The sequence below is a fragment of the Odontesthes bonariensis genome, chromosome 5 (genome assembly GCF_027942865.1).
Source record: "Odontesthes bonariensis isolate fOdoBon6 chromosome 5, fOdoBon6.hap1, whole genome shotgun sequence".
Classification (NCBI taxonomy): Eukaryota; Metazoa; Chordata; class Actinopteri; order Atheriniformes; family Atherinopsidae; genus Odontesthes; species Odontesthes bonariensis.
In genome coordinates, this window is record NC_134510.1 from 35954812 (window position 1) to 35973601 (window position 18790).

At 41.5% G+C, this 18790-nt stretch overlaps 1 protein-coding gene across 1 annotated transcript in view; it reads left to right on the top strand.

Moving 5' to 3' along the window:
- rftn1b (raftlin, lipid raft linker 1b) overlaps positions 1 to 18790 on the top strand; it is a 178757-nt gene that overhangs the window by 75923 nt on the left and 84044 nt on the right. Inside the window, exons 3-4 of the mRNA XM_075466249.1 lie at positions 1629 to 1806; positions 17997 to 18105. Coding sequence (XP_075322364.1) covers positions 1629 to 1806; positions 17997 to 18105 — 287 coding nt within the window. The remainder of the gene's footprint in view (positions 1 to 1628; positions 1807 to 17996; positions 18106 to 18790) is intronic.

Genomic DNA, 18790 nt, shown 5'->3' on the forward strand with positions numbered 1-18790 from the left:
ACTTAATGAAAATAAAGTAATAAGAATAAAAAACAAAGTTTGAGTCTGAGGGCATCTGGTAAACAGGTGGAAATGGTGAAAATGTCTGGAAAGGTCCTTTAAAATTCAAAGGGAAAGACTTAGGGGCTGTATGGAGCTGAGAACGGTATGTTTCTATAACCTTCCTCCTTTTACCAAGCGATGATGACTCACACAAACCGCCATCAGCTGTATTTAAAAGCTAAAAACTAAATTCTCCTTCTAAAATCTGCAGGTTGTTTTTGTTAAGGTCACAGGAGGAATTTTAATGACAGTTCTGTGGCAGAACACACTACATTTAAAAAAAATAAATAAACAAAAATGGAATTAGTGTACGCTGCAGGAAATTAAGTTGAACTTTATTATTATAAAAGGATTGTTGTGTCTCTCTTCCTGGGAAAACACGACCGTTGCAGCAGCAGTGATTGCCTCGGTGAGTCATAATTTGTTCAGAGTAAACAGAGCAACTGCGTAATGAACATCGGCAGTGACCACCGCCATCGCTGACATACAAGCAGCACAAAACAGAACAGCTTTAAATGTTCTGTTCCACAGCCAAATCAGGCTGTACTTGTTTATTAGCCTTCTTCCTGAAGGTTTTATCCAACAATTCTGGTGCGTTTAGATTTAACTGCTGCATTTGACACAGTGGACCATGAACTTTTAGTTTCCCGTTTGAAACAGTGGGTGGGCATCAGTGGTGTTGCACTGGAGTGGTTCAGGTCATACCGGTCTGATCGAACATTCTGTGTCAGCATTGGTGACATCTCTCATGTGGGGTCCCCCAGGGCTCAGTTTTGGGCCCTCTTCTCTTCTCTCTTTAGCTGCCATACTAAGAAAACATGGTATGTCCTTCCACTGTTATGCGGATGACAGCCAGATTTATGTCCCACTGAAAAAGAAAGACGCTTATTCAGGTGTCTGGACGACATAAAAGGCCTGGATGAGTATAAACTTTTTAAATTTGAATGAAAAAAAGACAGAGGTGATGGTTTTTGGTGGCACTACTGGGGCCCCCTTTGTAGATCTGGGCTCCTTGTCCCAGTTCATTAAGCCAACTGTCATTAACCTTGGGGTGAAAGTGGATACTGATCTCAAGCTCGACTGTCAGGTAAATTCGGTTGTTAAATCGAGTTTCTTCCACTTGAGGCAGCTTGCAAAAATAAAACCTATACGTATTCTTTCAAAGCAACACTTTGAAACAGTAATTCACGCCTTTGTAACCACTAGGCTGGATTACTGTAATGCTCTTTATGTGGGGGTTAGTGGGTCCTCCATCTCCATCAGATGGTACAAAATGCTGCCGCACGTCTTTTAACTGGCACACGTAAATACAAGCATATTTTCCCCATTTTAGCCTCACTTCACTGGCTGCCCATACATTTTTGGATCAGTTTTAAAATTCTTTTATTTACTTTTAAATCCCTCAATGGTGTCGCACCATCCTACCTCTCCGAGCTGCTACAGCCCTATACAGCACTTCGGCTAACTGAGGTTGTTGTGAAGTGCTTTATAAATAAAATTGGAATTGGATTGAATTGGAAAAAGAACAGCAGAATTATCAATAATCAGTAAAACTCATCACAAATGTTTCCTCTGGTTTGTCTCAGGTGGAACTTCAACACTGCGTCTCTCATCAGTGCGAGAGCTGCCCGGTCAGCTACAGGAGCTTTACCAGCAGGGCTTCGTCCTGGCAGCCGTTCACCCCTTCATCCACCCATGTGGTCCGGAGTCCAACAGCCTGCAGCACCAGCTCTACCGTGCCATACTGGTCCGACTCAATGATGGGTAAGAGCCCGATCCAATGTGTTACTCTTTGAACCAAGAAGGCATTCACAAAGCAGAGAGGAGCGAAAATCCTCATGGAAACTATCAACGGGAAAGGTAGTTTTCAAAGGTACATTTAAACAAAAATGAACAAGTTAACACAAAGAGTCAGTGTTCTGAGACAGGCAAAAGGTGGCAGCGAGAGGAGAGGGGCCTCATTAAGAAAATGTATTTCACACTACAAAGGCAGGGGCCGGGGCCCTGAGGCAAACATCTTTCAGGGGCCTCAGACGTCTTAGCTTCACTCCTGGGAATAAGACCTCTACCAGCACAAAATAATGAAGTCATTATAGTCACTTAGAGCATGTTGAGATTACTAATGTTGCTAAATTGGTGTCATTATGCAGAAAACGACTTAGTGGGAATCAGATTGTAAAGGTAGACAAATGTTTTGCTGCCTGGTTGGTGTCCGACATTAAAAGGTCTGCATACTGATTGTGTGTTTTTTTTTTTTATTATCCATCAGAAATTAGAGTTTTATTTGGGATACATGCAAACAGAGAGATATCATTAACCCTCTGAAACAGCAGTGGAGGTCAGACAGCCTTTCGGTGTCACTTCATCAACGCAGTGTCATCACAACATCTGTTTGCAGCTCGGCAAGCTGTCCTGTCAGCCCTTTCAGTGTTCCAGCCAAAACCGGCTGCATGGACCAAAGTCACCGCCCCTGCGTCTGCCCTCAAGCCCTGTGCCCAAGCCCCCTTTTTTTCCTGGGAACCATGGGGGTGGGCATGCACTTCAGTCAGGGCAGGTCGCCAGGGAGATGCCCCAGTGGTAGTGTTGAAGGGCATGAAGGTTGCATTTTTTTGCCTGGTCAGAATCCCTCTAAATGTCTGATGCAATCTGTTGGTTTCCTTAGCTAGGAAATTGATTTTGAATTGGCTCTATATGAACGAATTGAATTATTTTGTAAATAATTATGATTACAATTAATCGAATTCTAATTGGCTTGAATTGGACTTTATTATTTAAGTGCCTTGAGATGACATTTGTTGTATTTGGCGCTTTATAAATAAAACTGAATTGAATTGAATTGAATGTCCCTTCCTCTGGACATGAAGAGAACATCCCGGCCTGCATTTTGAGCGGGTTCGACAGGACCTTAAACCGTAAAACATGACAATCAAAAGATATGCAGCTTTGTGGAGAAGCTTTTCCTTTCTGGCAGCTGCCGTGATATGCAGACAGGCAGAGTCCAGCAACTGAAGCCCCAGCGGAGGCTGCTCTGTCGGATTCTGAAGCACCAGAAAAAGAAATAGTTCTGGTTACCAAAACACTGCTTTAGATAGCACGAGAAAGGGTGTATCAGCTGCCTCTTGAAGCTTTTGCGTCAACTTTGGATCGTTTAATCAGCTTCACATACCAATTATAGCTGCAGTCACAATGTGTGTGTTTCTTTTGTGACTTTGTGTGAGCATGTGTGCGACATCGTTCTGGATGAATCCAACTCCGATGTTCCTCGGCGTAATCGAATTCAGCGCAATCAGACTCCTCACAGCTGAAACCGCATTCTTGATTGCTGTAAAACCGTTCCTGCAGCTTCTCGACCGCTGAGCGAAAAACACAACACCACTGTCACCAATCTACATTGACATTTCAGTCATTTAGCTAACTCTTTTCACCCACAGCGACAGTACAAGAGCTGTGGAAAACCAATACCCAATATTACAAGCAACCAAGAGTAAGGAGGGTAATAATCAGAGCATCTGTGCCCTGACAGTTCTGCTGCAACCACAGGGATCATGCAAGGAAAAACTAAGAAAGAGGCTTACTGGGGAAGAAATGTATTGCTTTTCTTTGAAAAAAAAAAATGGAAACAGGATGAGGGGTGTGCTTCAGGGAGGGAGATACAATTGCCATATGATAAAATAAGCCAAAACCTTGTTGATCCCAGCAGAAGAGTTAGGATTCAACAGAGAGTCGTAGGGTTTAACGTAGTAAGCAGTAAAATAAAATTAAAAAAAACAATCAGAGAGTGGCGATAGCAGGACAGACAAACTGTAGGAAAGCAATTATTTTTATTTCAGCAAATGTATGCTAATGATAATTTGAATTCTAAGGTGGAACGAGAGAGAAAAAACAAGTTGGTGCCAGTGAAAACGTTCCAGCCCTGCGGGTGTTTTTGCAGATATCAGGGCTGGTTTTCATCCCTTTCAGCAGAAGCAATCCACCGATTTTTTCCTACAGTAGTCCTACAGAAACAACCTCCGCAGTGTGAGATTATTCATCACAGCAAATGACAACTTAATTTGGGTTTGTCAGCCTCTCTGTTTTATCTTTATTTTGCATAATTTTTCCCAGAGATTGGCAGCGCTAGGCGTCATGATACGCCGTGCTTACTGTCAGTCACCTGACAGACGCGGGATGACACAGCGAGTCAGTGTCTGTGCAGTCTTCAAGTCGAGATCTGGGGCGTCTTTGTTCTTTTAGGAGAGCTTTAGTGTTCAAAAGATGTTCTTATAATGAAACCGAACACAGAGAGAAGGATTTTGTCAGGGATTTTCAAAACAATGCAAAGAATGAAGCTGTTTTGAAAATAATTAAATGTTGAACACATATGAATATGTTGCTTCTCTTTCTGAAATCCACATGTACGAGCTACACACATATGTGGAAATGAAGCGTAGCTCTCCTCTGTTTTTTACCCTTGTTCATGAGCATCTCGAAATGTCCAGATAAGTCACCCGTAGGGGTGCTAATGCAAAGAATGCTTTTACAGGTTAAAATTAACAGCGTGAAAAAATGTCTTTTGGTTGATGGGTTTGATAACCTGTTGTCTAATTAGCAACAAGTGCGAACAGTGCACCTGTTGCTGATCCAGACATACAATCCATGAGTGAACTCAGTTTTAGAGAATGTTAGTATGAGGCTCCAGTTTCTTCATTATTGGTCTGAACAACGATTTTCACACCCTTAATGAGATGCAGACACCTTTTTTTTCCCCCTCTTAGTTCTATTCTAACAGCTTCCTGCACATTTTGCTTTTCCATGGAAAAAAAAGCAGATATTGTATCTTCGTCGTTCATCTTTCATGCTAATGATTGTCAGGATCTGGATTTTAAGTTGTGTTCTTGTACTTGGTTATTGGTGTCTTTATTCAGTACTTGGTGGTTTCTGTATTTAGATTTAGTCTTTGTTTCATTCTAGTTCTGTTTATTCAGTATTCAGTTATGTTTTACTGTCATGATGTGTTTCGGGGAGGACCCAGGTGCAGACACGACGGGAGGCAAAATAAAGTTAAAGGGTTTATTTGACCAAGGAATATAAACCAAAAGCGCAGCAAAGCTGGAATATCAAAAACTAAACTGGACATGAAACTAGAAAACAACAAAACATTAGCAAAAGGACAGACGGGACAAGACCAGACCAGGGGACATGACAAGACTAAAGACTAAAGCATCGAATACCAAAGTTGTGAAGGTAATGAAGAGGATCCGGCAAGGAGTGGTTGGACTAGACAGACATATATACTGGGGAGGTGATTACTGGAGTAGGAACTGGTGGTTGATTGGGAACAAGTTGCAGGTGAGTGAATGAGAGCAGAGGGCAGGAGAGAGACTGAGGAGAGAGAGAGAGAGAGATGGCAGAACACAGGGGGCGAGAGAGAGCACCCTAAGGGAATACACAAGGAGAAAATAAAACATAACTGAATACTGAATAAACAGAACTAGAATGAAACAAAGACTAAATCTAAATACAGAAACCACCAAGTACTGAATAAAGGCACCAATAACCAAGTACAAGAACACAACTTAAAATCCAGATCCTGACAATGATTCAGTGTTTTTGCCCGTCCGTGTTATACAACAGCCACTTACCACTGTCCACGCAGAGCATGATGATGGCGTTTCTAACCCTGGATGTCGAAAATAACTCGGAGTGTAAAAACAGACAAGTGCTTCTGTCGTGAGGTGAAAAGCAGACAGCTTGCCACATTTCAGAGGGTCATGGAGTTGAAATGCATGAGGCCCTTACCTGTTGTCAGTTCCGGCGCTCTTGCGTCAATTATTAATCACCTTCCATCCACTTAACTTTTACGTTCACGAGTACAAGAACTGGCAGTCTCAATGTCAGCTCTGCAAAACAGAGCAACAAAAACAGATTCTGTGTGAAAAAGCAACGACAGAACGGACTGAATGTTCATTTAACCTGCTTCTGTGACACTATGGGAAGAGAATCCCAGCTGCATAGAGAGAGAAGAAGACAGCGGGAGAGTAGTTGCAATAGCCCCTTTCACACTGCCGAATAACCCGCGTTTAATTCGCGAATTTAGCGTGTCCGCTGTTGTGTTCACACTGCCGACCCGGGCTGACTCGACTCGCCTTTCGACCTGCGTCGGACCCTAGTCTTTTTGCCGAGCCGAGTTTGATGTGAACACAATCGACGCGGGTCGGACGTGGGCGTGACGTGAGGAGTGTAAAAGACAGAATGGACAGCTGATTCAGAACAACAGCGACAGGTGAGGACAGGTTTTACTCTGTTTTAGCCTACATCAAGTTGGAGACATTTTTTAATATGGCCAACTGGGGAGACAAGGAGGTCCGCGAGCTCCTCAGCCCCCGAACAGAGGACGTTATTTTCCGCCACATTTCGGGGACGGTGAAGGATGGACCTCTGCTGGAATTCGGGCTGGCGAGAAAGATGGGAGAGCGCAGTTTCCCACGCAGCAAGACGCACCGTAAAGTAACATCTCCATGAACTGCATTGCAAAAATGAGTTCTCAAGGTGTCCCGCCATCGTTTGTTTGAAAAATTTGATGCAGACAGGTGTATTTCACCCTACCTCCGACGCATGGCTTGTGCCTATGTCATTGTACACGCCCAGCATTTTATGTGTTTCGTGTGACGCTCTGTCACTAGGCAACTCCCCCTGAACTCGGCTTCAGGCGACACGGGTCACCCTGACACGCCAAGCGTTCACATTGCTCGACGCGGGTCGAAGGTGCAATTTGGACCCGCTAAGGTAGCGAGTCGCAGTGTGAAAGGGGCTAATGATAACTAGAAAGCTGCAAGCAGCCTTGAGCGGGACAGAGATGTGCGCACGTTGGGACATGCCCTGGACGATGTAGTCGCGCAGCTCTGCCCACACGCACGATACCCTCTGCGTACGTACGAGCACATAATAACCCCAATGCGGAAGAGTTTTTGAGAATTTCTAGGAGGCGCCACCGAGCCATTTATCTCCGCCCACACACGATACCCTTTACATAGGTACGAGGTCGTCAGGGTGGACGTGTGTGCCAAGTTTCATGACCTTGCGATGATGATAAGGCTTTCAAACCACAAACGTCATCACACCATTTTCACCGCCTGGCCACGGCCACGCCCTTTGAGGTTTGAAAAAGTTTCTCCATGATTTTTTCCTTCCATGTCTTAAGAGGAACCTGGATCAGTTTTAAGCTGTTACCATTAAATCTGTAGGAGGAGTTCAATCAAATGTGAGGTGTGGAAAAAAACAAGATGTTTCCAACCACCAGCAGATGGCGCTATAGGTGGATGTCACTATGATTATATGTGCGCGTTCAGGCTGGATCCAGCATTCATTGTATGAAGTGTATCTCTTAAGAGTAACCTGGCCAAGTTTGAAGTATGTAGCATTAAATCTGTAGGACAAGTTCGATCATATGAAAGGCGTGGAATTGGGCAAAAGTGGCACCAAAACACACTTTCCATCCAAAATGGCCGCCGTGGGACCATGGCGGCATGAGACATTTTTGTGCGTCTGGGCATGATGAATGAGTGTACCTGTGACACTATGGGAAGAGAATCCCAGCTACATAGAGAGAAAAGAAGAAGACAGAGGGAGAGTAGTTGCAGTGATAATAAAAGACAGACAGATTGAGTAAAAAGGCCAGAGGAGGCTGCCCGGCTGAATGTGGGGCCAAGGCTTTATCTCCAGTGTCTGTCACAGTGGGGACAGCTGCTCACATCAGCACCAGCCCCTGGGAGTCCAAATCACCTCCTGGGAACGAGGGAGCAGACAAAGCAAAAATCAACCTTGTTCCCTTTGGCTAAACGGGCCGAGAAACACAAGACTGCAAGGAGGTTTAAAGATGTTCATCTGTTGCTCGGCAATGAGCGTCTTTCTCTGACGTGGCAGTAGAGGAGCTGATGGGTGTTGGGAGGCTGTGTAGGAGGACAGGCTCCCCCGGCAGCGCTCTCATGTGAAAGGCTCAGTCAAGAAGACATTTTATCTGAAGAGTGTGAGCTACACAGAGGTTTTGTAAATACAGCGGTGTGTCGTCTGCAAATGTAATGACACTGTCACCATGATGACATATCTGGTTAAGCAGTTCATAACTTCACAAACCTTTGACGGTAATTTGTCAGCTGTGGTGGCCGGCCGGGGTTGCAGCCTGCTGTGAAGAGGAAGAAGAGAAAAAAAAAAAAAACCTCCATTCAATGTAGATGGAACGGATTGGACTGCATGAAAATTTAAAATGTCAACTGTCAAATTTCCTAGTGTTCAATTTGGCTGCGATGGAATGGGGTTACAGTTCAGCAGGCAATGTCTGATGGGATATATTCATCATTATTGGGTAATTGCAAGGAGGTCCTGTGTGCTCGGGTAGAGAGAAAGTGATGAAAAAGATAGATGAGTTTCAGGGAGATGGAAGACGAGGAAAATAAAAAACTACAACCTAAAAAAACCATTAGAGTGGATTCGCTTGGTTGAAATTATTCGCGAAAGTGTGAAAATGTGGCATTGGAATAGGTGTTCTGTATTATTAAAGTGCCACAATGGCTGGGTGCTAAATATGAGTTCAGATGCTCCCTGACTGTGTCGTCATAGCAATATATGAGCAGCGGGTGAGGGAGCTGACATGATTTTTGTTTCTGACGCAAAAGGCCAGGAGAAAATTCATATTTTGATTAGCAGAAAGGTTTTATACAGCCTCGACTTTCTTTCTGCAAAGCTGCAAAGCAGAAAAGCTTTTGTTGTATACAAAAAGTGCAATTAATCTCTACTCCAGCAATTTCCTGAGACAGGTAACATTAAGGTAATGGTCTGTAGTATTTTACTGAGTGTCTACACTGGAAATGACTGCTTCATACTATAAAAAAAGCTGAAAATGACTGATATTTTAGAGAGGAGACGTGTTCCATAAGAGTCACAAACACCCCAGTACATCCCTCTTCTTCTCTACCTTTCACCATGTAGACATTTAGACATGTAGGCGCCAGCTTTTCGTTTATTTTATGTTATTTACCGTAGTTTTGGGGCTATTGTTGCAACCCTGCTTCACTCACTTTCTTTTGACTGTCTGTGTTTGGGAGTCTTTGCATTTTTCTTTTGAATCTATATAAAGTCCGTAAGGTTTGTACGTCCTGTGTTATTTCATCTCGTCTCTTTGCTTTTGTTAATTCAAGTGGCGGCTGTTTTGTTTCCAGCTTATATTGAATTTTTCTGTTATTGTGTGCACAATGAATTAAATTGTCCCGCTTACCTTTTGAAAACACTGAGGACCCTTTAGCAGACTATAAGCACGTTTACATGTGGATCGAAAGGGCCGAGGTACGCCACTCATGCTCCAAACGCCTCACAAATTGTGAATGAAACCCGTCTTTCCCACTTTGTCTTTTGCAGTCTGTGACCTTTGCTTCGGTTCTGGTTCTGTGAGGTGTTCCTTTTAGCTTCTACTGTTCTTGCTTTTGTTTGATATTTATCTGTAGTCTTTATTTGGTCTCGACTCATTTCTGTTCTTCTGTTTCTTTCAGCCCTGATCTCAGTTCAGTTTGTTGTTATTTCTCTTAGTTTACCACACTCAGCAGTAGTTGTCCTCAGTCCCCCCCCGTTTGGTTTCCTCAGCTCTGTCTACAGCTAATTGGTCTCAGCTGCTATCCCTTAAGTACATTATCTCCATGGTTTTCCTCAGTCTTTGTCCTGTGGTGAGTTTGGCCTCTTGTTTTCACACGGTCACTTTTTCCATCTGCCACCGATCTGCTGTTCTGCATTTGGATCCTCCATAAACTCCATCAAACTTTGCAGCGTTGAACATACTTCACTCAATAACATGACTCTTCTCCTGTAAACTAAACCGTTACAACAGCAGTTGTAACCATGTTGAGGGATACATCTAAAAAAGGCTATGGTTACTGTTTGCAGCCCCTTTGATCTCATAGACTTCAGAACCTCCACGCCAGTTATGCAAATGTTTCAGGGACATGAGCATATAAACCTTATGAACCATGAAACCCATTGATTGTTTGTGTTAACTTATCATTACTGCCATTATCAGCATTCTTTTGGATTTGTCCTCTCAGGAGTCATCTTTTTCACCATTCTACGGCAGCATTGTGACCGAACCGCACCCCCGTTAGGTAGCCAGTACCAAAGCTGAAACAAGTTAAACACTCACACAGATACCTTGGCTTCTTCTTCTTCTGTGTCTTATTTCTGACCTGGGCCTCTTCAAATCTAGGCTAAAAACCTACTTATTTAGGATTGCTTTTAATACCCAGTAGTATGATGAAACTTTTATCTTATTCGATTTTGTTGTATTTTATTGCTTTCACTGTCCTTTTATTGTTTTTATTTGTTTTTTTACTTATTCTTCTCTTTATTTATTACCTGCTGTAAGGCACTTTGGAACATCGTAAGGATTGTTTGTAAAGGGCTGTAGAATTAAAGTACATTTACATTCTTCTTTCGGCCTCTCCCTTTAACCGGGGTCGCCACAGCGAGTCAATCTCGCCCCAAATGGTCAAATTCTTTAAATATTAAAAAGGGATCGCGTTTGATTTGAAGCATCAAAGAAGCTGGAGCATCAAGTTAAATGTCAGAGGAGAAAACCTGCTGGTTTTCTATCTATCTGGCAGAATAAACTCCACCCCCTAAGTTGTGCTTCTTTTGTGAATTGAATTTAAAATCACACTATAACCTAAACTTGACGCTATATGACAGATTAATCAAATCAAATTTATTTATATAGCACATTTCATGTACAAAACAATTCAAAGTGCTTTACATAAAATAAAAGCATTGCAGCAGGGAGTGTAAGAAGCATTAAAAATACATAAAAGAATATAAAGAGAAACAAATAAAATAATTTAAATTAATTTAAAAACAAGCAACAGTACAGATAAATTAAAAGATATCGTGCAGATTTCATGCATAGACACCTGAGAAAAGAAATGTTTTTAACCTGGATTTAAAAATGTCTATAATTGTGTAAATGCTGACTGGTTTCAGAGCCATATTAATCATTTTAATCACTAATAATGGATGGCAGGTGGTCTGCCATCAAGTACAGGCAACTAATGAATGAAGTGCTTTAAGAATGACTTCAGAAATTCAAGTTAACCAAAGAAAAAAAAACCTAATTAAGTGTATTGTGGGTTTTCTTATGGTTTAAAATTGTAGGTTTTTTTGCTTTCAAATTTCAAGTAATTTCTTTGGAAAATCAATCTGAAGTCAAAGAAGATTTGAGGCATAAAACAAACTCTTTGTCGTTTCACTGAAAAAACGATGACATATCAGCAGAATCACTTTTCATACTGGAGCAAAGACGGTGTAATTGGAAACCAAAGATTTACTAATGATGTTGCCACCTCACTGCTAAAACAAATCCCAAAGCAGGCCATTAACAGGTAACACACAATTAGCTTCCATGTGAGTGTTCAGCCTCCTGCGGGAGCGATTAGTCCAACACGAGGTGCCGGACAGCCGAACAAAGCACGCCACCGGTCTGTGGCGAGAGAGCGGGGATAAGAGCAGGTGTGCTCACCCAGGAGGGGGCTCCAGGTAGGTGGGCAGGCAGGCAGGCATTTGACACCCGTCTAACCACACGAGGAATAGGAGGCTGACAGCTGGTGCTGCAGGCTGCATGAAAAGTCATCGTTTCACACCGAGAAGATGGACTGCAGGTGATGCAGCTGCTATTTTTAACCCCAGGCCCCCCCGCAGGACCGACTGCTCCGTTTGAGTTGTTTTCCTCTCCCACCTCCTTCCTGATTTCCCTCTCTGATGTTTGGCCTGCCGGCGGTCTCCTTCCACTCAGAGTTTTAGTCAACAATCAAGTTTTCACCTTTTTCAAAGGACAAAATAATGTTTGGAATGAAAATAAAGCAAAATGATCGTGATTCCATAGAGAGACTGATCTTTTTACTTTATTATTAGAGAAGGATTGGAGTTTTCTTTGCTCTACAAAAAGAGTTTTCACTATATGATAGATAGATAGATAGATAGATAGATAGATAGATAGATAGATAGATAGATAGATGGATGGATCGATGGATAGACAGATAGATGGATAGATAGATAGATAGATGGATGGATGGATGGATGGATGGATGGATAGACAGATAGATGGATAGATAGATAGATGGATGGATGGATGGATGGATGGATAGATGGATAGACAGATAGATGGATAGACGGATAGATAGATAGATAGATAGATGGATGGATGGATAGATAGATAGATAGATGGATAGACGGATAGATGAATCGACGGATAGATAGATAGATAGATAGATAGATAGATAGATAGATAGATAGATAGATAGATAGATGGATAGACGGATGGATAGATGGATAGACGGATGGATAGATAGATAGATGGATAGATAGATAGATGGATAGACGGATGGATAGATGGATAGATAGATAGATAGATGGATAGACGGATGAATAGATAGATAGATAGATGGATAGACGGATGGATAGATGGATAGATAGATAGATGGATAGACGGATGGATAGATAGATAGATAGATGGATAGACGGATGGATAGATAGATAGATGGATAGATAGAACCAGCTACAACAGACTGGTAAAACGTCTCCAACATCCTGCTGCACACGTTGAAGGATCGCAGCTTCCTCAGGAAGTAGAGTCTGCTCCTCCTCCTGTCCCTCACTTATCTACCCAACGACAGCCGAGTCATCAGAACATTTCTAAAGGTGGCATCATGACCCAGAGTTGTGCTGAAAGCCTGTCGTGTATAAGGTGAACAAGAAGGGAGACGGCACAGTCCCCTGAGGTGCTCCTGCACCTCTAACACCGCCAGATGGACAAACTGCGGCCTCTCCGTCAGGGAGTCAGAGATCCAGGAGATGATGGAGGTGTCGCCACCCATCCCCCGCAACTCCTCACTCACTGACTGAATGCTGTTAAAAGCACTCGAGAAACTAAAGAATGTGATTCTCACGCTGCTGCCAGTCCCATCCAAATGTGAGTGAGTTTGTTGCAGCAGGTGGATGACAGCATCATCAACCCCCAAATAGGCAAACTGTGGTGGGTCCAATAGGGCTTTCATCGCAGCCTTAGATGGTCTAAGACCAGCCCGTCCAGCACCTTCACCTCCTGAGATGAGCTTTATTGTGTGAGATGACATGTTGTCATTTTGGAGAATGGATGTTTCCGCTTCATCACATGTATAATACTGTTTGCTCTCCACTTTTGGTCCACATGTCTGTCACCTTTTCAGTTTTTTTCTGAAAGAAACAAACCATCCCTTCAGCTCAACCTCGGCAGGTGGTTGTGATTTATCTCCTGACCAACAGGGGATACACTCAACCTTTCAGACTGAGCCGTCAGGCTTCTTGTGGTGTACATTTGAATGCTACAACACGGCAAAGAAAATAATAATAAATGTTTCCAAAGGATGTGTGAACTTTGACGAATGAGACAGGACAATTTCTATCAGTGCCAATAAGGCGGTGAGTTTTCTTCTGCCTCTTTTTTCTTAAAGGATGGAGTGATAAGAGTTTATCACTTCAGGGGTTGTGAGGTTTATGGTAAAAAATAGGACTGGGCGAGTTAACTCGTTATTATCGCGTTAACTCATCGATTATTTAATGCCGATAAATAGTTTATTGCACATTATTTATTTTATTATTGTAAAAGTCTGTTACTCACAGGCTTTTATTTTGTAAAAGTCTGTTGCTGTCTGCTGCGGAACACTGGAAAAAATGCCCCTCCAAAAATAAGTAAGAAAAACAACAAATATAAGACGTTTTTGCTTGAAATAAGCAAAAAAATTTGCCAATGGAACTAGTGAAATCGGTTTGTCAAGATTTCTTGAAATAAAATGTGATATTTGGGACTTTTGAGATAAAAGTGATCTTGAAATTAGCTTAAAAACCTCTTCAAATGTCAAAAAAAGCTTGTTTCATATGATATGTGACTCAAAACAATTTGTTTTCATTTAACAAGATATTCAAGATGTATTGTCTTCAAACAAGTCCCTATATCTGGTTGAAATGGTACTTGTTAGGCAGTTGTGTCTTATATTAAGTGTAATGAGATATTTTGACTAGAAATGAGACAAATATACTTGGTAAGACTTTGATTTTTTCCAGTGAACCAGAAAAGAAAGTAGTCGGCGGATCCACCAAACATGGAGAAGGGTACGGAACTTTTACTCGGCCATTTTCATTTTAAAGTTCTTCCAGACGGCGGAGTCGACAGAACCAAAGTCATCTGTAAACACTGCCAAGTTGAATTGTCTTCTCAGCGTAGTAGTTCCAGTCTAAAATATCACTTAAAGGCAAAACACACAACCGATAGCAGCAAGTCATTCAAGGAAACAGACAGTGGAGCGAGGCTTCTACATAAAAACTACAGAAAGATGCTGATGTTAAAAGTGTGTTTGCACAACAAATGTTATGGCACTTTCATTCATATGGCAGCACATTTAAAATAAAACTAAATGCTAAAAGCTATACACTACTTTTGGATTCATTTTTGGATTTTGCGTACAAATGTGATTAATCGTGATTAATCAGGGAAATCATGTGATTAATTAGATTAAAAATTTTAATCATTGCCCAGCCCTAGTAAAAAATCAAGGCCTTGATTGACAGTTGGTATGGTCTCTCTATCCGATACCCAAGAGACCAAAAATGTAGATGCTGCTGAATGGAACTGCAGCTAATCAGAGGAACAACACACGTGCTGAATGATGGGAAAGAAAACCTCAGAAAGCATGTAAAAGGTTTGTCATTCCATGGTTATAAACTGTGAGATGGGAATGTATCCCCAGGCTGCTGCCTTTACCATGTATGTTTAACACTAGCTGCATTTATCCTCTAACCCTAACCCCCAGAGACTCTGAGCCTAGTGGAAACATTATGTCGGATGCTTCTTTAACTTTAACTCTCCAGCACGGCAGTTAGCATCCTAACACCTCTGACCACCTCCCCAGCAGATGAGCGTTCGTTACTGCAATGGGACGCCACTCACTGACGTCACGACAGACTGCATCCCTCCAGAAAAACGGAAGCACAGGGAATGTATAATTTATGATCTGGACTAATGTAGCGAGCACGTGTTCTCTCATGAAATCGGGTTCAAATGAAATGTGCTCATAGATGGTCGACCGTTTGAGTAACACAGGGAAGTCTCAGATAAATCTGGTTGGCTTTTTACTCTGGAGCATTTAATCAGAAAGCAGACTTACAGGTAGAAGTAACGTTTGTCTTCTTAAAAGAAGGAGGCAGAGGCTCATCAAGGGAACTTTTGAAATGAGACTGAAAAAGAGAGAAAAAAGGAAGAAAAATAAGCTCATTGTGCAGCTTCCTTTGAATAGAAAAGTGCCTTTTGTGCCTGAAACCTCCAGCAGTTTTGGACTTGAAATGACAATTTACCTGAAAGAAGTTGAAAAAAACAGTGAAGGAAAAGATAAACTATTCAAATATTCCAGCTTCTTCTCTGATTATCACCAGAATCTTCATATTTCATGTGGAGATTAAAGAAAATCTGATTTTATTTTAAATGCAATAACTTCAAAGGAATATTTTGATTTTTTTTAGGCAATAAAGTTCTATTTATATGTTTATTTACACTCATTATGTAAAAATGGTCTTTTAATGACTACTTTGAACCATTTTTGTGTGGCAGAACGATTATTCAACACACGTCTTTAACATAAAAAAACAAGACTGCTCCTCAAGTGTCAAATCATTGGCTTTTTAAAAAAAGTATTTAAATCAGCACAGAGTCAGGACTATATGTGCACAATAAAAATGTTAATTCACACAACTAATATTGTGTTGAATGTCCCTTACTGAGTTTAAAATGGCTTTTGGCTGCTATTAACAAGCCTCTGGCACAAGTCCAGCTGGATATTTGACCACAAAGTTAAACTTTTCCTGGCATGTTCCTGACTTTTAAGCACATTTCTCAGTCATATTCAGATACAGCTGAAGCAAAGACTTTGATAGCGTGCATCATCCAGCTGATGAGATTATGCAGAACTCCACTGATGGAGAACAAATCCCTGACATCACCATAAACAGTTCAGTGTTCATGAGGTGGAATGCGTCACTATTCCTCCTATAAACATAAATCTGGTCATTGTGGCTCAGTCCTCTGTTCCATCTTTGCCAAAGTGGACCGAAAACCTTTCCTCCACAAAGCTGTTTTGTTGTTTGACGTCTGGCTCCTGAACATAACCCGGATTTCTGTTATCTATCCATCTTTGTTGGAATTTCTTATTGTTGGGCTGTAAACTGAATTACTGCTTTCAAACAAGCCATTTTTAAGTTGGCACAGAGAAACCACCACAGGACATTAAGAGACTTAATGATCATTTCCAAGTTACAAGGCCATATTTACGTTTAAGCTAACATATACACTGGAAAAAATCAAAGTCTTACCAAGTATATTTGTCTCATTTCTAGTCAAAATATCTCATTACACTTAATATAAGACACAACTGCCTAACAAGCACTATTTCAGCCAGATATAGGGACTTGTTTGAAGACAATACATCTGGAATATCTTGTTAAATGAAAAAGTCTTGAAAACAAATTGTTTTCACATTTCACATGAAACAAGCTTTTTTGACATTTGAAGAGGTTTTTAAGCTAATTTCAAGATCACTTTTAACTCAAAAGTCCTTAATATCACAAGCCGATTTTCACTAGTTCCATTGGCAGATTTTTTTGCGTATTTCAAGCAAAAACGTCTTTTATTTGTTGTTTTTCTTACTTATTTTTTGAGGGGCATTTTCTTCAGTGTATGTTTAATTTAGCTAGCTGAACCTTTTGTCTTGACCATTTCTCAAGCTTTTCCATTTAGAAAATACCTATTAAAAGACATGATAAAAAGCTCAGTATTGCCATGACATTTAATTTCCACACTGAGTGTAGATAAACAGAAACTTCCCATAAACATTAAAGATTAGATTAGTTTAGACTAGACATTGTCAAAAGGGCAAAGCAGCTTGCATGGCTTTGCCTTAAATCAAAATAATTCTTCTATTATCATAGCTGAATTTTACAGATAAAGACACTTAATCTTCTTTATGTAAGCAGTAAAAAAAACGAAGGTTTCATGGGGAGTTACTTATGTCCTGAAATATTTCTTGGCTGTGTGAAAGACAAGAAATGAAGATTATAATATATTAAGCCGTGTCAAGAGGGGGTGAGACTGAAAAACTGCTGCGATGAAGCATTTGAAAAACAGACATGGACACAGACAAAGAGGGATGGACATGTCCTCTCAGGGGGGAGTCTTTGCGTGCACGGGGAGGCTTCAAGTGCAACCTTTAGCAGACACACCAGCTTGCACGCATGCATCTTTTACCCTGCGGCACATCAGGGGTCTGCGCAGAGTCAGAGGTTATGCTGAGCACACACACACTCAGACAACTGCTGTGCGAGCACACAGGCTCTGCTGCACACTGAGGAAAAGGGTGTGTGGGGCTTCTTCGCCTTGTCAACAGGATGAGGAGCAGCGAGATAGAAGCTGGGGCATTAGTCTCCTCTGGGCTGGCTTTGGGATTTCCTCCAGAGGACAGAAAAGGAAAATACAGCAATATATAAATAGATTCTCCCCGCTCAAAATACTGATATGGCCTCAGTGGGGAAGGCTGGGGAAGAAGGAGGCAGACTGGATTTGCATTGAATTTCCTGTGTTTTCCTTCATCCATGTGGATATTTGTTCACTTAAGGTGGTATTGTATTCCCTGTCTTACCTCCCACAGGGCAACAATAACATTAATAACAAAGCTTTTCCATGCGGTGCAATTTGTTAATATGTGTTTTTTTGTGCGTTTGATCTGTCAATGGCGCCCTGTTAGGGCTGCAATTGAATAATTCTAGGCTTCCGTAAATGAACGTGCATTTCATGTGTCATAATCATTTGTCCAGCAGCATGGGTGAAACTCACTGTTCTCTCTCCCCTACTGTGGTGCCTGCAGGGTGGAGAGGAGCCAGCCAGTCTGCCCACAGTACAAGCTGCAGCTGGAGGAGTGCCTGTCTGCTGAGCAGGTGCCCACCCCGGAGCTAATCCGGGGCTACGTCAAGAAGGTAGGCCTTCAAATATGCCAGGCTGAAGGTTTTTTACGCCCAGCTTGAAGGAGGGACACTGGAAAACAATGCCCCTCCAAAAATAAGTAAGAAAAACAACAAATACAAGACGTTTCTGCTTGAAATAAGCAAAACAATCTGCCAATGGAACTAGTCAAAATCGGCTTGTCAAGATTTCTTGAAATAAGATTACATTACACTTAGCTGACGCTTTTTATCCAAAGCGACTTACATCTATTTAGATACAGGGTATTGGTTACAGGTCCTGGAGCAATGTGGGGTTAGGTGCCTTGCTCAAGGGCACTTCAGCCATAAATAGAGGTGTAGGGAGAGGTAATGGCGGGACTTGAACTTGCAACCCTCTAATATTAAGTCCACCTCCCTAACCACTAGGCCACAGCTGCCCCACGAGATGTGATATTTAGGACTTTTGAGATAAAAGTGATCTTGAAATTAGCTTAAAAACCTCTTCAAATGTCAAAAAAAGCTTGTTTCATATGATATGTGACTCAAAACAATTTGTTTTCAAGACTTTTTCATTTAACAAGATATTCCAGATGCATTGTCTTCAAACAAGTCCCTATATCTGGCTGAAATAGTACTTGTTAGGCAGTTGTGTCTTATATTAAGTGTAATGAGATATTTTGACTAGAAATAAGACAAATATACTTGGTAAGACTTTGAT